The sequence below is a fragment of the Dryas octopetala genome, chromosome 2 (assembly GCF_963921425.1).
Source record: "Dryas octopetala chromosome 2, drDryOcto1.1, whole genome shotgun sequence".
NCBI classification, from domain to species: domain Eukaryota; kingdom Viridiplantae; phylum Streptophyta; class Magnoliopsida; order Rosales; family Rosaceae; genus Dryas; species Dryas octopetala.
Genome location: NC_141367.1, coordinates 5,386,843 through 5,410,698, shown reverse-complemented (window position 1 = coordinate 5,410,698; position 23,856 = coordinate 5,386,843). Strand labels below are relative to the sequence as shown.

Here is a 23,856-nt window from a genome sequence, read left to right as displayed (position 1 = left end):
TTGCCAAGCTGTGGTTCCAAATCTTCTAGGCTACTCTACATATTGTTTAGTATATATACTTTCATCTCAAACTCTAACAACTATAGAGCACTAGTTGATGAGTGATGACAAAACCAATTGGGACCCAACTCCAATCACATGACAAGGAGCCCTTGGTCATTAAATAAGAAGACATGTCGAATACAGACATTTTGCACAATACATGTCGCTTTGGCCAAGATACTAGTATAAATATCCTTTCAATCCAATTTTCCCAATCCTAAATTAGAATTAGAGGTGTCAAACGGGTCGGGCCGGCCCGAGCATGACACGGCACGACACGATTAAAATAGGTAGTGCACGATTAAATGGGTCGGGCCGAGCCGAAGTTTTTAGCCTATTGGGCACAACACGGAACGAGCACGACACGGGCCAAGCACGGCACGAGCACGGGCACCAAATGGGCCCGAATTAGGCATGACTATTTTAACATTATTTTTTGCATTTTTAGAGAACTTTACAACAAAAATATTCAATTTTCATGAAAAATAATATTAATATTTAATTATAAATAAGAAAAAATATCATAAGATTAGTTTTAGGGTTTTTTTTTTTTTTAAGTCCATTTTTAAAAATTTACTATTCATTCGGCCCAAATGCTACAGTGAAATACTGTAGCGGCCCACTTCTAAAAACACGGCATTACAGTGACGTCGTTACTGTAGCGCTACAGTGTTTTTTAAAATGCCATTTTTTCCTTTATTTATTTATTTTTTTTCATTTTAATGCCAATTGGTACATAAACTACCCAAAAAAATCATAATTTAGATATTTTTCATTTCATAAACATGTTAAATAATAACTAATATAAAATATAAAAAATCAAGATGAGGCATCCATAATCTTTTACGTTTTAATAGTAAATATAATTGTTACTATCGAATAGTAACAATCACCTATTGCTACTGCCGGGCAGTGACAATCAAGTATTATCATTATTTGATAGTAACAATCACTTATTGCTACTGTCTGATAGTAACAATCAACTATTGCTACTGCTTGACAGTAACAATCACCTATTGAAGATAACTAATATATCTTGTTACTGTCATACAATAACAATCACCAAAATTCAAACCATAGAAAATCACAAAATTCAGAGAGTAACAATCACCTGATTGCTACTATCACACAGTAACAAATTAGGTGATTGCTAATTTGCTACTATCATACAGTAACAATCACCTAATTGCTACTGTCACAGTGGCAATTATTATTTATTGCCACTATCGAACAATGACTATTCTCACTGTGCTAAAAAAAAACCCAGAAACAACATACATATACAAATCTTATGTATTCTTCTAACATAAACACATAAAAAACAAAAATCTTTGTCTTCTTCTTTTTTTCTTTTTACTGAAGCAGGCATGTACTTCCTTTTTTTTTTTTTTTTTAATGAAGTTCTCATGTGTCTTCTTCTTTTTTTCTTTTTTGTTGAAGCTGCCGTGTGTCTTTTGTTTTTTTTTTTTTGCTTTTTAACAATAGCTACTGTCAAAAAAATAGCCACTGTCAAAAAAATACTATTTAACAATTGTCACTTTCAGGCAGGCAGTGGCAATCACATAAAAATTAGTTCAAAAATGCAAGAAACACATCAAAACCAAATCCAAAAATCACTTATTGTTACTGTTCGGCAGTAACAATCATCTATTGTTACTGCCCGGCAGTGGCAATTAAGTATTGTTATTATTTGATAGTAACAATAAATTAGAAAATATAATTTAAACCTAGTACAATCCTTGTGAAAGCATAAACAACCAAAGAACAAACTAAAACAGAAATTATGGGTTTATCTAAGTCAACAAGAGGAAAATATAATTTCTCCTTATCTAAGCCAACAAGAGGAAAAAACAAAAAAAACCAGAAAAACCATGAGTTGTGCCTTAAACAATTAAACGAACTCATGGGTTTATTTTGAACTCCCACTACAGTTAAATTTTTTATTTAACTAAGGTCCAAGGGAGTTTCACTTGTTAATCCATTTTGAACTCCCACTAAGGCTTCAGCTGGAAGTACCCTGGAAATAGTTAATTGGAAACTTACATGACCCTGAAAAACAATAAAGTAATATATGCACTCCACATGAATCCAGATTAGTCCACAGTCCACTATTGATTTATACAACACCAAATGAAAAATGATGCTTGCTTCCTATCTCTATCCAGGAGCTTACTGTGAAGCCAGACCTTACTCAATTACAAATTCCTTCTAATCTTCCTTTCCCAAACTTTATATATAGTCATTCTCACACTCTTCTTTTCCACTTAAAACTACCTGTACTATTATTCTTCACTTTGAATTGAATTTGAATATCCACTCATATTTGGAAAATGGCCACAGCTTCTAAAGAAGCTTCAACTTTAAATCTGATTAGGCAACACCTCCTCACCAATGAATTCACCGCCACGGAAACCTTCATCACCACTCTCAACCTTTGCACCTCTCACATCCCCCAACAACAACAAACCCAACCCAATTCATACCCCAAAAACACTGACAATTTCAAAATCTCTAATTACTTGCTCCCATATGATGAATTCCAAGCAAATCAATTCGAAAACAAACCCCATATTGCCTACTACTCATCACAATTACTACCAATTTCAAAACAACAACATTCCAATAGTACTCTAAGCCACCCAAACATAAAATATGACCCTGCAAGAATAAACAACCAAAATAAGTTCATGAGAATTCTCACTGTACCCATCAGAGCTCTGAGCAAAGCCAAGGACTTCTACAGTCGTCGTCTTGGTCCAAAAGCTTGCCAATTCTCGTCGATCAGAGCCGCCTCTGCCAGAAGCTACGGCACAAGGTGGCCAATTCTCGTCGAGCTTGCCCAAAAGCTTTAGTGTCAGGTCATCGTCTCGTCTAGCGACGGTACTGACGATTTCTTGAAGCTGATCAGAGTCGCCTCTGCCAGAAGCTACGGCACCAGAATCAACGTCGACGCGATTCTACAGGAGCAGATGATGAGGCGGTCGGCCACCACGACGTCGTTGGGTTCCAAGGTGGTGGCGCTGCCCAAGTGCGGCAGTGTGGCCATGGGCTGGATTGATGAAGATGGAGAGGTAGAGGGAGAGAGACGAAAATGGAGACAAAGGAGAGAGAGGTGCGATCCCTCAGACCTGTGAGACGGAGAAAGAGAGAGAGAGACGGAAAGAGACAGAGTGAGAGACGGAAAATGAGGGAGACCGAAGAGAGGACCGGTTTAGTATAAACTGGGCCTCCTTCAAAAATCAAAAAAAGACCTGGGTCTTAAAAAGTAGTGAAAGCCTGAAATTGGATTTTATAATTATTTATTTTTAATTTTATTATTTAAAAAAAAAATTTGTAGGTCAGCTCGTTTAAGGCACAACACATGCACAAATGACCCGTGGGCCATGAGTCATGTTGGGCTTAGATCTTAACTATATGGCTTGGTCCGATTAACACCTCTGATTGGAATTCCAAAAATGCTTCAATTTGGTCAAAGTTAATCAATGTAACAGCTCTAATTGGAATTCCAAATAAGCTTCAATTTGGTCAAAGTTAATCAATGTCACTGTAACGTATGCCCTTACGCCAGCTAGCCGTTCGATATTTGTAGATTCTTTCTAGTGCCTTTTGACTCCCTTCACCTACCAATCCCACCAATCCCATCATCTCATGATTGACCAAACTGCCATTGATGAGTGGCACTGGTCAGATAAAGCTATATATATCTATATAAAGAGTGGAGCTTTATCAGTAGTGTCTCACTTTGCTAGTCTTGTTTCTGCTGCTGCTGCTCCTACTCCTACTCCTACTCCTACTAAGCTCACATGGCAACAGTACGAAGGATCAAGCTGGGTTCACAAGGCCTTGAGGTCTCGGCTCAAGGGCTGGGCTGCATGGGCATGTCCTCCTCCTACGGCCCACCGAAGCCCGACTCCGACATGATCAGTCTCATCCACCACGCCATAGACTCCGGCGTCACCTTCCTCGATACCTCTGACATCTACGGTCCCTTCACCAACGAAATACTTCTCGGCAAGGTACTACTATATTTTTTATTGTATGAGTTTTGGGTTTGTAAATGTGCGATTGTTGAATTGGATGAATGGGTGAATTGGGTTTGATGTGAATTGAAATGGGTTGATGTTGAATTTGAATTTGATCGATGGAGCAGGCTCTGGGGGGAGGGGTGCGAGAGAAGGTTGAATTGGCCACCAAATTTGGGGTCAGCTTTGCAGACAACAAGAGGGAGGTGAGAGGAGACCCTGCATATGTGAGAACTGCTTGTGAGAGTAGCTTGAAGCGTCTTGGTGTTAATTCTGTTGATCTCTACTATCAGCATCGGGTTGACACCCGTGTGCCCATTGAAGTCACGGTAATATTAATTAATCAATTAATTTGTTCCCTCTTTTGAATTTTCCCTTTAATTACAATCACAAGTTTTCATTACAATTTGGTTTATATAATTCAGTTGTTTTCATTGAATTGAGAAAACAAGACATGTTTGAATTGTGCATCTGAAGGCCTATTCGAGTCAAGGCTATTAATTTAATTCACATTTCTTTTTTCAATTCCTCAGTTTCCTTTTCCTCTCATATGAGTCCTACCTTGTGGAAGTCATGGCTTGATCACAAATCGAAGTTAGGACCAGAGATCCTTTGTTTTGCCCCATTTTTTCTTTCCATTGAATTGTTCAAGTGTGAAAAGGTTAAAGTTGTCACTGATGAGTAGATATAAATGTTCAAGTTCCTCAGCCAGTTGTTGAGAGCATTTACCCACACCCAAACCAGAGTTCCAACCTTTGTTGACATAAAAGAAAAGTTTGGATTCTTCTTCAATTTTTCATAACCTTTTTTGATGTTGATTTGTGTAAAATATTCTTAATGAATTAAAAAAAAAAAAAGCATTTTTATTTCTTCCTTATTTCATCCACATTGATTACAAACTCCTCTACCCCCTCCCTCCCCCTAGAAAAAAGGTCTTAATTGTTCAGGTTGCGTCCTAGGTGTACCTAATTATTGTTCAATCTCCAGATAATGCATTTGATGTTTTTGCATATGGTTAGTCCATAGAGAGAGAGAGAGAGAGAGAGAGAGAGAGAGAGAGAGAGAGACACACACACACACACACACACGATGTTTTTGTATTATCTTCAAGATCATATGTCTATGAATTTTGCATTACATAAAAGAAGAAATTTGTAATTGTGACATATGATGGCTATCAATAGGAGTATGGTGATTAATGCGATTGCATCCTTGAGTTCAGATAATCACTACAGTCCAGGTCTTTTTAAATTCCAAATCTTGAATCGAGTGTATGCATTGATTTGTAAACCACCATTTGTTAAACATGACTTACCACTAGATTCTAACTTCTATCATCCTTCTTCATTCAAGTGCATAATATGTCCAAATTAGTGAAATTATATAATGTGCAGTATAATGATCTTGCAGGCTTGTACCCATATCTCTTTTCTTACCATTGTTTTTCTTTTTGTTATTGACATGCATCATGATTCACTTATTTTGAGCATTTTTATCATTCCTTAAACTCCTTTATTATGTCTCTTACAAGGTGGGGGAACTCAAGAAACTAGTTCAAGAGGGTAAGATAAAGAACATTGGTCTATCTGAGGCCTCGGCTTCCACAATAAGAAGAGCACATGCTGTTCATCCTATAACAGCTGTGCAGTTGGAGTGGTCCTTGTGGTCAAGAGATGTGGAGGAAGAAATTATTCCTACTTGTCGGTGAGACTCAATGGAACTAACTAATTTGTTTATAGTTAGTAGAAATTCATTCTAATCATCTTTTCCTAAATATTTCAGGGAACTTGGCATTGGTATTGTTGCATACAGTCCTCTAGGAAGAGGATTCTTTTCGTCAGGCGCTAAGTGTGTCGAAAATCTGGCCAAGGATGATTTCCGAAAGGTTTGTTGATATGTCACAGAAATATTGACCATTTTAAAGTACAAAAGTCATGCACATTAGACTAAGAAAGAAAAAAAAAAAAAAGTTGTAGCATCATCTTGCTAGTATTCTGTTTGTCCTGAACTTCCATCTCCTAGCAAGTCCTCAAGTTAGTATTTGACCTCGCAAAGCTTAGTAATCTCTTGTAGTACCCTCGTATTGAGTTTGCTAGGTAGTCTGCATTCCGTCGTAAACATGGCTAGTACACAAACTTTAATTTTGTAATTGTAATATCCAAGTAGGCCATATAGATTTCTTTTGGTTTTCTAATGTTTGTTTTGAAATTCACCTCCCACACTTCATTATAATTTGAAGAAACAAATTGCAAGCAAGTTTACCCATCAGCTTCGCCGTTTAACTATAGTTCTGTGGTCACCCCAGGTTGATTAATTATTTGGTAATTGATAGTATACTGTAATGCTTACTTGAGGAAAAAAAAAAAAAAAAAGATCATGGTATTCTATGATCATAATCATTATGAAACTAGTTTTACTAATTCACTACAATCTTGTATTGCTATGAAAAGAAGGGATTGTTGCTGCAGAACATGCGAGCAATCTTTATTCTAGTGTTCTAAAATTATGTTAGATATGCTTGTCACTGCCTTTGGATTGTGCTGCCTCTTTATCATGTCATTGTGATTAAGCAATTTTAGTCTTGATGCTTAAATGTTTAGTTCATTGCTGCAGTATCTACCCAGGTTCCAAGCTGAAAACCTAGAGCATAATAAAACACTATTCGAGCGGGTTAGTGAGTTTGCAACAAGGAAGGGGTGCACCCCGTCTCAGCTAGCACTGGCCTGGGTTCATCACCAAGGAAACGACGTGTGTCCCATACCTGGAACCACTAAGATTGAGAATTTTAATCAGAATATTGGAGCTCTTTCTCTGAAATTGACACCAGAAGACTTGGCTGAGCTTGAATCTATTGCTTCAGTGGATGCTGTTAAGGGTGACAGATATCAGAGTGACTCCAATACTTGGAAGGACTCTGAAACTCCGCCACTGTCTTCATGGAAAGCCACATAAGTATGTGCCTTTTGTCATGTTTTAGTATTGCCTGCATGTTCATGAACTCTGTGAATTTCCTCTGTGTTCCAAGAATAAGTAGTTCATGGCAAGTGGTATATGTAATGTCTGAGTTTCTGACACTAAACACTATGTATGCAAATTTCATCACGTTGTATGATCGAGTATCCAAAAGTAAGAAACCCTCTGGGGCAAAGCTAAAGAAATTTAATTTCTTGTACTTAGTTTAGGACATGATTTGGCCTTAGCTTCAAATGTTTTGACTTGTAAATTGTTACGAGATTACAATAAAATATGACATTACCTGCCAAGAAATCAATATAAGTTTAACTAGGCGTGGTGGTGTCTATTGTCAATAGTGACAAATGATGAAGACGAATACAGGTTATAGAGGGACTTAGATATGGGAATCAAAATATTGTTTTGGGGACTTGGATAAATAGTACTTAATCATACAAGTCCCTAAGATTTTCAAGTTTCGAAGTTGGGATGTATTTTTGATGAATTATTTAAGTTTGGGGGATTTTTAGAATATAGGATTGACAAAGGCCATGTGGTGAGACGCGATTGGCTGGAGTCACTAACGAAGCGCCCGCGCAAACGTTGATGTGGACGTACCCAAGCCAAAACGACGTTGTTTTGGTGTCATGTGACCCGCGGACTGGACCCAGGATCTGCGTGTCCTCGAAACGGGTCATCCGCTCGGCCCGTTTTCTCTCGTCTTGACTTGCCTCTCTACCCAGTTCTCTTTACTCATTTATCCACGGATCAATCCGTTTACAATCACAAAAGATTTGCGTGCAGACCCAATGGGTAGCACACGACCTAGTTCAAATTTAGCCTTTGGAGGATTACATTTTTTTGGAGAAATCTCAACCCTTGATTGCCCAAAAAAAAATCCTAACCATCCATTTTCAAGAGAATACTCCACCATCCATTCTCCACCCCTTCTCCTATTTAGGCCACCCCTCCCATTTTTCTCACAATTTCACAGCTGAGGTTTGGAGAGTTGAGAACATCCATCTCTCTCTAGAATTGTGAATATATACCATATTTTGGTGATTTTTCAATTCTACCCTTGAGAAAAACCAATTGTTGGGAGTCTCTAAGTTCAAAAATTTTCTTGGAACAAGCTTCCTTTTAGTTCTCAGTTTAGTATTTGATTGGGTTGTTTCATTGGGTGCCAAATAAGGATTTTGCACCCAGAACATAACAATCGAGAATTTGTAGGGAGACTCTACTGATATTTTTGACCCTTCCTGAAGTTAAGACACATCGGTGAGATACCTTAAGACCCTTGAACTTGGTTAAGTTAATTACATTAAGCTAGTTTGTTACTAACTAGATTAAGTTTTTTAATTAGATACGTTTAAGAACCTTGAACTTGGATTGACGACTTAATTGATGGATATGATAATCCTTAAATTGCAATGGTTTGTAAAATACATGATTAAAATCAGAACAATTGAAAATACATAGATAAAAGTGAAAGTTTGTCCAAACTATAGGGACTAAAGGGGAAATTTGGCCATTTCATAAGGTCTAGTTTTTATTGCTTTTAAAAGACACTTGGCTAGAAGAAAAAAAAAAAAAAAAAAAAAAAAGGTTAATTATAGATATCATCCTCAAATTATACTCTATTGAACACTTTACAGCATGGACTAAAATTTTTGACACTTTACCCTCTCAAACTCAATTATGTGAAACACTTTACCCCAAAACTATTAATTAAAAATCAATTTCTCTATTAGTTTTGCACATGTGGCCTTCTGTCGTGCATATTTTCGTATTGATCATCAATTGAAGCTGAAAGAGATAAGATGAAAGTAGCCTCAAGCAGAAGGCCACGTAGTTCAAACGGGGCGCCACGTGTGCATAACTAATAGAGAAATGAAATTTTTAACGGTTTTGGGATACATAAAGTGTTTAATGGCATTTAGATTTGAGGATAAAGTGTTATAAATTTTAGCCTGAGAAGTAAAGTGTCAAACATATGCAGGCCCCTAAGATTTGGGGGTACTGTGTGAAAATTATAAAGAGGCTCCTTTTAGTTATATGCTTATACTATGATTTAAGAATAAAATACGGCCACTTATTTCTAACTATACTACTTTTTTTATAAATAAAATATTAAAATTATTATCAAGAAAAAGTCTATCTATATTATTTCTATTAGAGGTCTATTAAATTTTTAGAATTGTGTAATATGCAGACCCAAACAAACAGCAACCCAGACTTCAATTGACCCCACCTGTAAATATAGGCCTTGGGTTAACAAAAAGAAGAAGAAAATAAAAAAATAAGAGAATAAATGAGAGATGAGAAGACAAAAAAAAAAAACAGAGACGAGAAAAATAATATGGTTTATGTTAAGAGAAACATTTTACATCGAAAATTTGAGATCTTGCATAATGACTTATAAAGTTTGGACTACTTTTTTCATTCCTAATTGATTTTGTGATAGATGCCTAGATTCCTTCATAGTATCAGAGTAGGTTATCCATGAATTATATCAAAACGGTCACACGTGTTCCCACGTCACCCAATTTGAATTGTGCATGTATTAAGCTTGGATGATATCACACATGCAGGACATGTTGAGAGAAAGATCTCATATCAAAAAATGTGAGGAATGCCTAGATTCAGTCGATTTATAGGCGGTATCTATAATTGAGTTGATTTTTGCTCACTACAAAAAAGTGGTGGTGAGCGTTACTTCTACGATGATGTGTGATACGAAATGAATCCATCTGTAATTAGCCAAACAAAAAACAAAAAAAGTGGGTAAAAGCGCGCAAAAGAGCCATTTTACCTACCACTCCCAATTAACTTCTCACGAGTCACGATTAATAGAATTAAAAATTTAACAAACTCAAACCAACAAAGAATTAATACCAAGAATTTGCATGGTTCGAGTTCCACAATGTGCCTGCATTATATCTTCATATCAAAATAATAGGTAGTTATAATGGAAAGATCTATACCAAAGTCCAAGAACAAGACTAAATAAACAACAGCAAATAATAGAGTAAAAGCAACGTACTTTGACCACTTCTTTAAAGTACTTCCAATTAATATCTACTGTTTGGAGCTGGCTTGTGATGAACTTGATTGAAGGAACCACCAAAGATAACTGTATTTTAATTTCATAATAATGAAGATGACAAATAAAACTAGAAAGAAGCAAAGGAAAAAAGGGCATAGCCAGACAAATCACAAAGGGACTGGGTTGCTGTGAGCAAGGAATTAAATTTCGAAATTTTCGGTGAAATTTCGCCGAAAATTTCGTTTTTTTGGGGTGTCGAAATCGAAACACATGTTTGATAATTTTTCGGGAAAATTTCGCCGAAATTTATCGAAATTTACCGAAATTTATCGAAATTTATCGAAATTTTCGAAATTTTCATATTTTCTATTTTCTCCAACTTCGGAAATTCACCAAAAATAGCTCGAGACTCCAAATAATTCACCGAAAAATTTTACGAACTCGTATTGATGAGTACTAATTTCCTATAACCTTAAAATAGTCAAATTGCTTTCAAAAAAATTATGAAAAATCCTACTCTTATAATTTAATTCTGAAAAAAATAATAATAGTCAAATTCTTGAATTTTCATTTTCTAAAATTCATTTCCACACAACTAAGCTCTAGAACCACAACCAAATATCTAAGTTAGTTAAAATAAATTTAAAGAAATTTCTAATTCCTTTAAACAAACCTTAAAACAAATTTGAAAAATTTAAGTAACAAAATTATCATAAGCCAAAATTTGGGTTATTACACTTAGTGAAGACAAAGCTTGGCTAAGTAAAAGACATGGGAAAAAAGGAAGGAAAGATAAAAAAATAAAAAAAAAGACTGAAGAGAGAGACACGGGGAAAAAAAGTAAAGGAAGAAAAAAAAAATGAGGGAGGGTTTGGGTCCTTTGGGCAATTGGAAAGAAGAAAAAAAATTTGAGATTTCTTTTAGTTATTTTAAATCTTAAACTTTAATACATTTCTATATAAAAAAATAATTAAAAGTATCCTAAAGGGCTTAAAACCTAATATCCTAAAAAATATAGAGTATATAGGGTTTAATGTATAGATTATAGAGTATAAAGAGTATTAGGGTATAATGAATATATAAAGTATTAGAGTTTAGATTTTAGTGTATAATTAAATTATAGAGTATAAATAATATACTAATTTTGTTTATTCATTATACTAACTTTATTTAACAGTATTTATTTCAACGCGCATTATATTCACCTTATATCACATGAAACCTATTATATAATTTGATTTCTTCAATATTTTTTATCAATTTAGTAGATAATATGTTAAATAAACATATAGAAAAGTTTCATTCAAAATTTTCGTATTTTGATAACAATTTCCGTCATTTCCATCTAATTTCTGTCGAAATTTAAAAATCTTCGAAATTTCCGTCGAAATTTCCATCGAAATTTCCTCGAAACTCAAAATTTTATTCCTTGGCTGTGGGTGAATGTGAGGATATTACCATATTGGGGTCACAAAGTGTAAAACCTATTAAAAAAACGTCACCTATGTGTGGAACTGTTACACCACCATGCATGCATATTCCAAGTAGAAATTTTTAGGTAACTGTAACATTATGTGGCAGTGTGAACAATCCATTTGAATTATCATATGTGTATATATAATTATTATTCTTTCATGAAAAATATTATTTTCTAAACTTACATAACATTCATATATTGGAATCTAAAAAGAAAAAAATAAGAAAGAAAAAGATAAACCTTATAAAATAAATTGATGTCATGTAAGTTGAGAAAAAAACGTTGAGAAAAAATAGTTGGGGCAATAAGTATTTTTCTTCTCTAAACCAAAAACAATAGGTACCCTTAAAATTATATATGTATTATAATTTGGTGGATTTGTCACATCGCTAAGTGATTTTACAATCATACACAAATTTATTTTCCTTCGGGAGGTATTGCAACAACGCACACAAATTTTTTTGAATTAATGGGCACCAATATCTAACACTTTTATTTATTTTGAGATTTGAGAGAGAGAGAGAGAAGACTCGAACTTTTGACATTTCCAACATTGTAGAGAAAATATAATTATTAGACCAATGACTAGTTGGTTACCACCAACACTTTTTGGTTTGTACGTTTTGATTTTTAAATTGAATAAAGTAAAATGGGGACCAAATTTGGCATCAGCTTTGCGGAGAATAAGAGGGAGGTGCGAGGGGACCCTGCATATGTGAGAGCTGCTTGCGACGGTAGCTTAAAACGCCTTGCTCTTCATTCTCTTCATCTCTACTATCAGCATCGGATTGACACCCGCGTGCCCATTGAACTCACGGTACATATTAAATAATTAATTAAATTCATTTGTTCTCCTTTTTCTTTCCCTTTAATTACAATCCCAAGTTTTCATTGCAATTTTGTTTATATAATTCAATGGATTTTTTAAATTTGAGGGAGAGGGATATAAACTTATAGGAGTTAATTACACTTACACCCTCTGAGGTTTCAAAACTATTACATATAACCTCTTACAAGAGAAAAAAATAAATAAACAAAAAAGAAAATATTTATTTTGAAGTTAGACTTTACATCTTGAGTAATCTTATTAGGCCATTTCACTCCTTAGCATGTCTTTTTGCATAATTTCTCATCATTTTTCGTCTCACTATAGGGGGTTATATGCAACAGTTTTAAAACTTCAGAGGGTGTATGTGTAATTGTTGAAATCTCAGGGGGTGGATGTGAAAAGACGATAAACCTCAGAGAGTGTAAATGTAATTAACTCAAACGTATAGTTTCTTTAGTATTATGGATAGAAATATCACTAAATCAATAGTTCGTTATCAGTTTATATAATTCAACTGCTTCGAATGAATTCAGAAAACAAAACATGTGCGTGTGTCTAAGAATGACATTTGATTGGGGACCAATATTGAAATGAATAAGTATATATATATATATATATATATACAAAAATAATCACTCGCTCACCATAGAGTGGGAAATTCCCCTCTCACCTAACCACCCAGTAACGAATTTCAATGATCGGAACCGTCCATATTTTAGAGCATCATTCAAAGATCACCCTTACAAAAAATCAGCCAAATCGGAAACTGTTTAGCCAATGTATTACTGTCAACATCAGTTCAACCTTATCTGACGAACTGTATTTGTCTGCAAAGTTTGGAGGACTAAACAATTATCAATTTGGCTGATTTTTTACAGGGACAACCCTTAAGGATGGACCTAAAAAATGGACGATCCCGATCATTGAATTCTCCGCTCTGTGGTAAACTAATGGTTAGGTGAACGGGAAATTCCCCGCTCTATGGTGAGCGAGTAATCATTACTCATATATATATATATATATATATATATATCTTCTCTAGGGCGGACATGTTTTTTTTTTTGTTTATTTATTTGAGCACAATTAGCTTATTAATTAACAGTTGATTAAACGGATTCTGATTTAGTTGATCTTTTGCAATAATGATCTTTAAGTGAAATTTAAAAATAACGGTTCAGATTATGGGATCACATTATGTAGTGGGTCTAAAAGGATGGTTAGCACCGTATTATGTTGCATTATGTATGTATGTATATATATAAATCCGTTCAAGTGCGAACGTGTGCACATTAGCACTTGTTACCGAGCTCTCGGTAGCACCACCAAGAGCTCGGTGCAATTTCTTTAAAATAGGCGATCGTTTCTTGCAACACTCGGCATTACTTCTTCCGCCCGTTTTAAAGGGTATATGGTACAGGTTCACTCCATACGCTCCTAGGGTGTAGAATGGTCTTTGTGGGGGTTTTTATATTAGGATTGATCTTTGGAATTTTGGGTAATATAAAGCCGACAAACTAGATTTGAGCGCTCGATGTAGAAATATTTTACACTGGTAAGTGCTAGACAATGGTCACCGAACGCTTGACATTATGTGCGAACGTGCGACCTGAATGGGCCTCTAGGTGGGATAACCACTACAGTTCAGGTCTTTAAATTCTGAATCTTGTGTAAAGCACCATATGTTAAACATGATTAATTAACCACTAGGTTCTATCAACCTACTCTATTTGAGTGCATTTTGTAGGCTTGAAGCAATCTCTTTTCTAACCACTGTTAATTTTTTTATTTTTTTTGGTTACAGGCATGCATCATGATTCGCTTATTTTTAGCATGCTTACCATCCTAGCTTAAACTCCTTTATTATATTTTTTACAAGGTGGGAGAACTCAAGAAACTAGTTGAAGAGGGTAAGATAAAGTACATTGGTCTATCTGAGGCCTCAGCTTCCACAATAAGAAGAGCACATGCTGTTCATCCTATAACAGCTGTGCAGTTGGAGTGGTCTTTGTGGTCAAGGGATGTGGAGGAAGAAATAATTCCTACTTGTCGGTGAGGAGAAACAAATAATTCTATGTTCCGCAACACCACCTGACAATTCCTCACTCTGAGGAGAAAAATTATAGTTCATTCTAATTTTGTTTAGTTGTTTGCTTGAATTTCTCAGGGAACTTGGCATTGGTGTTGTTGCATACAGTCCTCTAGGAAGAGGATTCTTTTCTTTAGGTCCTAATTTCGTCAAAAACCTAGAGCATAATAAAACACTATTCGAGCAGGTTAGTGAACTTGCAGCAAGGAAGGGGTGCACCCCGTCTCTGCTAGCACTGGCCTGGGTTCATCACCAAGGAAACGACGTGTGTCCCATACCTGGAACCACCAAGATTGAGAATTTTAACCAGAATATTGGAGCTCTGTCTGTGAAATTGACACCAGAAGAATGGCGGAGCTTGAATCTATTGCTTCGGCGGATGCTGTTAAGGGTGGCAGATATCAGAGTGACTCCAATACTTGGAAGGACTCTGAAACTCCGCCATTGTCTTCATGGAAAGCCACATAAGTATGTGCCTTTTGTCATGTTTTTTGTAATGCCTCCTTGTTCATGAACTCAGTGAATTTCCTCACTGTTCCAACTTCCAAGAATAAGTAGTTCATGTCACGTGGTGTATGTAATGTCTGAGTTTGTGATGCTAAACACTTTGTATGCAAATTTCATCATGTTGTATGATCCAGTATCCAAAAGTAAGAAATCCTCTGGGGCAAAGTGAAAGAAAATTTTAATTTCTTTTACTTAGTTTAGGACATGATTTGGCCTTTGCTTCAAACTTTTGACTTGTAAATTGTTGAGAGATATACAATAAAATGACATTACCTGCCAAGAAATCAAAATTAGGTGCTGTTTTTCTAATTTAAAACAGTGTATATAACTTTAAGTAGCCATGGTGTCTAATGTCTAATAGTGATAAATGGGGAATATAAATAGAGGGAAATGTTATTTGCACCCCAAAATCTAAAGTACAGTCCGATCAGATTGTCTATTGCCCAAAACTGCACACTGAACTGGTCTATCGTCTTTGAAACCGGGCTCCAACCAGCCAGAGAGCATCATCAGACCAAACCAAACCAAACCAACATTGCTGCAAACCAAATTGCTCTTTCAGTGAGATTTGGAGACCCACTACATGGTACAAGAATGGCACGGAGTGTGGTTAGCATGGCAATTGTAGTCAACATAATGCTCTGACCAGTGACCACAATTACACACGACCCAGCCACCATCACTGCACCATGACCTCCACCCTTTGGGATGCCCTTGATATTATTCTGTGGAAGTTAAGTAATATGATAATACAATCAAAAGATAATAAATGATAGGATCCAAAAAACCCTCTATTTTAATATCAGCCCAAAAAATTGAGAGAAAAGAAAAAAGAAAAGAACACTCGATCCACAATGAGCAAGACCTGAAAATCACTAGCCGTTTAGAAGAACATATACACAATATTGTTGGGCAATGCCTTTACGCTTTTCTTAACCCTGCAAGCTAGAAACCAAAACCAAGTCTACAAGTTGGGCAATTCCAAGCACGAAGAATGCCCGAGACTTGATTCCCACTAAAGAATGTATGCATATGCTATCCATGTATGTTCACAACAATTTTCATTAATTATGGAAATTTCATCCATTTAAATTTTAAACATAATTGTCACCATGGAAATCCCATTCTAAAACCCCTAGCAAAACACCCCAAATTTAACAATTAGGAACATCTAATAAAAAACTAAAGTATGCTAAGCCTTGACAAGCTCCCTCGTCCTAGCTTAACCAAATTTATATATTCACCTGAAAAACATTTTAGTAAAAAAGCTGTGCTCACACCTCAATATGAAAATTTAGTATGCATTAAAATCACAATGAACAATAGAGAATCAACATGCATCAGCTGTGTTTTAAGAATCAATGTACAGTGTATGATGTAATGTGACAAGAAACGGTTACAAATTTATCTGATATATGGGCTAAAGAAATTGACCTGTACTCCACAAGTCAAGATTGCATCAAGATATATGCTTGTTGGAAACAAAATTGGTAAGGAATGTCTCTAGGACATTGTGTTGTTATTTCTTTCATTTACCAAGGGTCTTAGGGGTATTTGGTACTGATCCAGTGTATAAACATCAAACATTGATCTGCTTATTCAGTTACTTTAGGATGGAGGAAAATTACAAATTAGGATTAACTTCACTATTTGAATATTTAATCAGTAAGCCCAAAGTTCCAAACCTATTACAATGAGACCTATTTAATTTATATAGGCAATATGACAATTACAACCTTAAGTTATTATAAGTTTAGCTATATAAATAATGAATTCCCAAGTTGTAATTTTGACAAATGAAAACAAAACAAAATAAACCTAATTTTTAAGCTGGTCATTATGCCTAAACTAAATACAAGCTTTCTTCTTGCATATGTCATCAAACATCATCCATGTTTTAAGTTATCTTGTTTTCTAGGAAAGTAAAAGGGTTGTCAGTAAGACAAAGAGGATGGACTTTGCAAGGGAATATGGATGCCTTTTCCTTGAATGTAGTGCAACACTCAAGGGAATGTAAAGCAATGCTTTGAGGAGCTTGTCTAAAAGGTATACAATATTAATGTTAGGTTCTATGTTTCTTCTCTTGGATTATCAAATGTCTTTTGTATGCGTTCACTAACTGTTGATGGGTACTGGTTCAGCTAATGGTTTGTTTTCTAGCTGTGTGCTTAGCCCTTACTTAATGGGTACTTTCGAGATGGCTGTTTCTACCACAATAATTTTATAATGCTTCATTTTCTTTTAACACCTTTGACACTACCGATGCTAGTTTATGATTTCCAGGCTTTCAGCCATTGTTTATACCAAAATTTCATTTATGGGATCAACATCAACTTGGATATGTGTTCATAGCAATATGATATCTGGCAAACACACTAAAATTTTGAAGATATCCTCAAGCTAGAATTAAAATCCAGTCTACAAGACTACAAAATAAAAATTTTGGTATAATTGGAGAAAGCAAAATATCATTAGATTATGCAGGGGTCCACCCATTGACAGATAAAACTGAATAAACGAGCTTAAAAAAACTAGGTTGAATGTTCAATGGTAACAGAGAGAACCTAACAGCAGCATTTCCATTTGCAGGTGTGGTTCCGCCACAATGATATACTAGGCCATAGATTTCATCTTCTTTTCCTCCATCTGCTGTAGCTCAACAAGGCTTTGAGCCCATGCTCTTTCCCTTGCCACAGCAGCCATCTTATTCCCAATTCTCTTAATATTCTTCTTCCTTTTAGCCTCCTGCAACTGAGCTTTCCTTTTCTTTTTTTCTGCCTGCACAAACTCATAACAGAGTCCATATAAAACGAAAAAATAAAAATAAAAAACGTCATCTACAAAGGGGCTCAATAAACATTGAAGATCAATACATTATCTTCTGGCCCTACAAGTTAAGTTGACTAACATATAGAAAGATGATATTTATGTTTTCTTTTTATATATCTTGTATTTTATGCAAGTGGGAGGAATTAGAATTGCATCCCAACCTAAGGATCGTCCCAAGGCCAAGGCCAAAGTGTCTCCACTCCAGTTGCAAAGGTTTCTCTAGCTCCCAACAGAAAGGGCAAAGGATGTAAGATTTTTTAAGGCAGATGGGAAGCATAATCCTTTATCTTTGGCACAGCATCCTATAATCAGTAACTAACTTCCTTATCAATGCAATTGTCACTGAAAGAAATTTTATGCTACTCCATTTAGAGAACTGTATCATCCAAAATGCAGGGAGCAAAAAACTTAAAATAATTTTATGCTTTCAAGCTAAATCATTTTTGTATTAGGAATACTTGCAAGCATTTCTTTTTCAAGCTACATCGTCGAAAATATAACTATGCTTAGTTAATGATTTCTATAGCATTATATTGCACAGTTCATTCTACTGTATCAAAGCTTCCTCATCCATCTACCCTATCAAAAACCATTTAACTGTGAGTAAATCAGTACTCCATATTCAAGCAAGAAAAAAAAAAAACATGAGGGAGTGTTTGAATCATTATTTTGAACCTAAATGAGGTCCTCTCCTTGTTAAGCTATAACAGCTAAATGAAGGAGTAAGACAAATACTAGTTCAGCAAACCATAAAGCAAGAACAAGTTCCAAGTTATCTTCATGAACGATGTGCTTCCATTTATAATTTGATAAAACATTCATATTTCCAAAACCATAATAGACAACAAAAGCCTAAAACATATTAAAGATATGCGTGAAGAAGTCCATGAAATACGAACCAATATACATGCACGCCTCTTTCCAAGTTATCTTCATGAACGATGTGCTTCCATTTATAATTTGATAAAACATTCATATTTCCAAAACCATAATAGACAACAAAAGCCAAAAACATATTAAAGATATGCGCGAAGAAGTCCATGAAATACGAACCAATATAAATGCACGCCTCTGCCTCATGCGTTTCTTCTCATTCCTTCTCTTCACACTTCCTTCATTGGGTCTATTGAGTACTATTGGTTCACCAGGAACATACTGAACACAAGCATATGGTCCTGCACACAAATAATAATAAAATCATTGTATATTCAAGCCAAATCTCTAACGAAATAATTTCCCCAAAACCCTAATCTCACAAATGGACATCAACAAACCAAGCATTGGCAGCACTCGATAAATTGATTAATATCCAAGAGGTTAAGTAGTAGTATTAAATTTCCAATAGTATTAAATTGATTAATATCCAAGAGGTTAAGTAATAGTATTAAATTTCCAATAGTATTAAATGGATTAATATCCAAGAGGTTAAGCAATAGTATTAAATTTCCAATCATATCCAAGAGGTTAATTAATTAATAAGTGTACACCTAAAATTAGGAGGGTTTGGTGTAATATAATGAACCAACCTGGAGGTTTTACACTGGCCCTTTTTCGACGAGGCTTGTCTTCTGGTCATCGTTTTGGAAAACGAGTGTCCGTCAAGCTGTGAATATGGTTTGAAATCGGTAAAAACCATGGAGCTTGGCCACCAGAAATGAAGCGGAGCTCAGGTTGAAAACTGGGAGCAAACGACTTCACGGAGCAAGTAGAGGCGTGGGACATTAGGGTACAGGATAGGGGTCGCACAATTGACCTTAGGGCTCCAAATCCCATCTCTTTTAATCGCAGAAAAATTGATTTCGACTTTAAGTGTTAATTAAGCTATGCTGTGTATGTTTTAACAGTCTCAATCTGAAATCAAATTATCATGATGGTAAGGTCAAGAAAAAACGAACAGAAAACAACAAAAAGTTGATCACAAAATCAAATTAGAGAGCCATTGTCATCAGACAAATACCCATAAGTAAAAAACCAAGTATGATTTTAGTCATACAACTCAAATTTGTTAGATTCCATTCCAGCGGTGCAAATCAAGAATTCCTAGTTAAAGCACATATACCATTTGAACCAAACGGAAATCCCGCACTATAACACAAAACCTATATTAAAAACAATATTAAATTAACCTCCAATCTATTTTCAGACATATTTTGAAATAATTTATTTCTCGAGTTCTTTAGAAATATTTTGTTATTTAAGACATTTAGATAATTTTTCCAAAGCGTAAGTTTTTCTTTAAAATTTTTCTAGGGTGTCCTCGGTAGAATTTAGGGTGTTCATACAATCTCACTATTGAAAAATGCATGGTTTTTCAGTCCAAAAAATGAAAAATGTCAAATGTTGGGGGCATTTGTAACTCTACTATGCGTTTTGACACCCGGATTGAGTATCCACTGTCCATGGTCATGGAAATTCTTGTTAGCACATAATTTTGACACATCATCGACCAACTCATTATCTGTTCTCTCCTTATGTCGCCAATAAGGGCCAAGGCCAACGCATGTAACATCTCCTTATAGTTCTCCAAGTACATGACATAAATAATTGAAACAATATCTAATATGCATCCGCAGAACGTTAAAAGACGCTACCACATCGCATGAGCCACTAACTACCACACAAAACTATGGAATCCCAAACTATTTGAACTGTACAATTCAAGACTCAATGTTAGACCCACAGTGCATCAGCACGCGCATCCAGTAGACTCTCAAACGGATGTTGAATTTAATTAAAATTAACTTCAACAGAGTAAAAATATGATAATTAAACTACACATAGTATAGCACACACCTTGAAGTGGATTCAAGGATGATTATTAGGAATACTTTACTAGTATTCATAAAAAAAATTTGTAGCTAAAATTTGACATAAAAAATTCATATATTTACTATCAGATAAAAAAAAAATAAAAAGCAAGTAACTTCATTAAAAAAGGGAAAATTAAACAGTTAATCAGAATAAGTACAATTGATTTTTCTGTACTTAATATAAAACATAACTTATTTTTAGTAAATTATTATTATGTTTTATTTAGACAAATATTTTATCAATTTTTTTGTATAAAAATAAACTTTTTATGTACTCTAAGTTTATTTTATTAAGTATAAATTAGCGTATATATTAATATATTTATTCAATCAAGTACATTTAATTATTTTCTGAATGATACTGTAGTAATTTATTAACTCTAAGTTTTTTTTTGTTAAGGATAAAATCAATATACTACTTACTAATTATATATTAGAAGGAATGTTTGAATTTACGTTTACATTCCTATTTTTAGTATAATATAATTCATAACTATTTAGTCATACTATAGCATTAAGATGTAATCTACTCTAATTTTATTTTTTTATTTTTTATTGCAAATTTATTTTGTTAATATTATTATAGTAATATGTTATGTCACTCTCTGTATTTTTTTTTAATATCAATATAGTAATATACTGAGTTTTAAAAATATTGCACAACTAATCAAATATATTTAATATTCTTCTATCATTTGCATACACATGGTTAAAGAGATAGACAATACAAATATAACAAAGGATAATCAAAATGGTTTACATATAAGCATATAGGAACAAAGTTTACTCCTAAGCCACTTAAATATCCAATTTACATTCAAGAATTAAAGAAGATCAAACCTCTCAAGAAAAAAAGTTTCAAATTATGACAACCTGCAAACAAGAACAACATAAAAAAGATTAACTCTTAGACCCCGAAACAAGTGCAGTAACCAAGAGAAATGGACAAAAGCTTTTCAAATCTTGCACAATGTGGCGATGTGGTAAAGATTAATTGCAATGAAATATATATGTATGTCATAGAGCAAAGCTTTTATAATCTGCTGCCATATGCAGTATTCAAATTAAAATTCTATTTGTTATTGTAATGAGCTAGCTATATTTCAACTATAAGCCACTTTACATGGGCCTTTGGGATTCCTGAAGATCAGTGTTACAGGGTGTTTTCTCACAAGAGTCAACATCCATAATGAAGGCCACAATGCCACCACATGATATTCTGTTTCAAAATTGAATCTGTGAGTCGAATACTGCAAGTTACACACACAGTGAGTGACACAGATTCATTCTGAGTATCAATGATAGAAATTCCACTTTTCTGGATTCATATATGTATGCCATTGCTAGTTGAACAACTGGAATACACACAACAGATAGAGGGAGGAATATGAATATCAAATCTAGTTTCCTTTCATTAGTTAATATCTGCTGATTTGGACTAAAGCTTATCAGAACATGCTGATATCGCAAGTTGGCAACCAGAAATTTACACATCCATCTCTGGTTTGGTTCCATTAATGGAGTTTTATCCTGCTACTTTCATTGCAAGTTGCACATACAGAGAATTTCCTTTGTTTACTTTTTCACTTTTCAGCCTGGAACCTAATATCACTAAATTTTAATAGGAAAGAAAGACATAACAAGATCTATACTTTATATGGAACAAACTATATCAACAAGAAAAATTAAAACAGCAAAAAAAATGCAGCAAAGAAACAAGAAAACAGCCACCAGCATCATCATCAAGACAGAGAACCAAATTAAACAGAAAACAATAAAACAGAAAATAAAATCAAACCAAACAACAAAAATGTAGACAAGGAATCACCAGAAATTGAAAAAAACAATATTGAAAGAAAAAAAATTTTATGAAAATCACCAGAGATTGAGAGAGAGGGATCCCAGAGGCGAGCGAGAGAGAGGCCGAGGTAATGAAAACCCTAAACCCTAAATGCAACTTGAAAACAAACTAAAAGCCACTGGGAATTAGAGAGAGGGACTGAGAACCCAAGCATGCGAGAAGGAATGGAAGAAGAAGGCAGCCGGAGAGAGAGGCTTTTGAAGTTCTGAGTTTCGGAACTCCAGCCCAGCCCATTATGCATGTTTCACCTCCAGCCCACTATGCATATGCCTTCCCTTAGCCCATTAGAGTATCCCCAATGCTATTGGGCTAAAACTAAAGCAACAAGATTTTAAGCTCTAGCATTAGCCCAATATGGGTTGTACTCCAATGCTATAGCCAGGGGCGGATCTACAATGGGGTCAATGGGGTCAATTGACCCCATGAACCCAGAATTGCTGGGCTTGAGAGAAATTTTTGACCCCATGAACTTACTGGCAGCAGTGGCAGGCAGAGGGGCAAGAGCAGCAAGCCAGCAAGTGTTTGTGAAAATGGCTAAGAGAGAAATGAAGAACAGACTGGTGAGTGGTGACTGGTGAGGAAGATGAAGGTCACGTGAGATGCGTATGTTGTTTTTTAAATTCTAAACTTGCCAAAACGACGTCGTTTTGGCAAGTTAAATAAACCAAAGTCTGAGTAGTGAGTACCAGCTAGCCACACAACGATAGAAAATTCAGAAACTGAAAGTCTGAATTCTGAAACCTCGCACTGTCGCCCACTCGCCCCTGCTCCTCTACCCGCGCCGCGCCGACGCCTGTTGGCCTTGCTCTGCTCAGCTGCTCGGCTACTTCTCCCTCGCGACGCGACGCCCCTGCTCCTCTACCCGCGTCGACGCCTGCTGGCCAGCCTGGCCCTGCTCTGCGCCTCTGCTCAGCTGCTCGGCTACTTCTCCCTCGTGACACGACGCGACGCCCCTGCAGCTCACTTGCTCAACCTGCTCCCTCGCCGAGTCGCGACGCCCCTGGGTTCAGTAGATTTGCCCCTGCCTGGGTTAGATTGGTTAGTTATTTTACTTAGATTTATGTTAATTGTTAATCGGGTATTTTAGTATTTGGGTTAGTTTTGTTATTGGGTATTTGGGTTAATTTGTTTAATTGTTTAGTTTGTTAATTGTTAATTGGGTATTTGGATTAATTGGGTTAATTGAGTTAATTGGTTAATTTCTAATTATTAATTGTTAATTGGGTATTTGGGTTAATTGGGTTAATTGGGTTAATTGGTTAATTTTTAATTGGGTATTTGGGTTAATTAGGTTAATTGGTTAATTGTTAATTGTTAATTGAGTATTTGGATTAATTGGGTTAATTATTAATTGTTAATTGGGTATTTGGGTTAATTGGGTTAATTGATTAATTG

At 35.1% G+C, this 23,856-nt stretch overlaps 1 protein-coding gene and 2 pseudogenes across 2 annotated transcripts; 2 read left to right on the top strand and 1 right to left on the bottom strand.

Moving 5' to 3' along the window:
- The first annotated feature begins 3,750 nt into the window (after window positions 1-3,750).
- Window positions 3,751-7,304, top strand: LOC147292679 (putative aldo-keto reductase 2). Its single transcript, XM_086234581.1, has 5 exons — window positions 3,751-4,058; window positions 4,193-4,393; window positions 5,596-5,768; window positions 5,847-5,949; window positions 6,678-7,304. The coding sequence occupies exons 1-5, from the start codon at window positions 3,846-3,848 to the stop codon at window positions 7,014-7,016; spliced, it is 1,029 nt and encodes a 342-aa protein (XP_086090707.1). The 5' UTR covers window positions 3,751-3,845; the 3' UTR covers window positions 7,017-7,304.
- A 4,884-nt stretch (window positions 7,305-12,188) lies between these two features.
- LOC147292678 (putative aldo-keto reductase 2) lies at window positions 12,189-15,112 on the top strand (annotated as a pseudogene).
- Window positions 15,113-17,323: 2,211 nt separating this feature from the next.
- LOC147292677 (uncharacterized) lies at window positions 17,324-22,614 on the bottom strand (annotated as a pseudogene). Its single transcript, XR_015120422.1, has 5 exons — window positions 22,480-22,614; window positions 21,441-21,473; window positions 19,317-19,641; window positions 18,844-18,965; window positions 17,324-17,739 (listed from the first exon to the last, which is right to left on the bottom strand). The product of XR_015120422.1 is annotated as an uncharacterized LOC147292677 (transcript).
- Window positions 22,615-23,856: the final 1,242 nt, after the last annotated feature.

Excerpts from the sequence above, each read along its gene's own strand:
- LOC147292679 (XM_086234581.1), top strand. The coding sequence starts at position 3,846 with ATGGCAACAGTACGAAGGATCAAGCTGGGTTCACAAGGCCTTGAGGTC. Across the intron at positions 4,059-4,192 it reads ACGAAATACTTCTCGGCAAG|GCTCTGGGGGGAGGGGTGCG; the intron begins GTACTACTATAT and ends TCGATGGAGCAG. Across the intron at positions 4,394-5,595 it reads GTGTGCCCATTGAAGTCACG|GTGGGGGAACTCAAGAAACT; the intron begins GTAATATTAATT and ends GTCTCTTACAAG.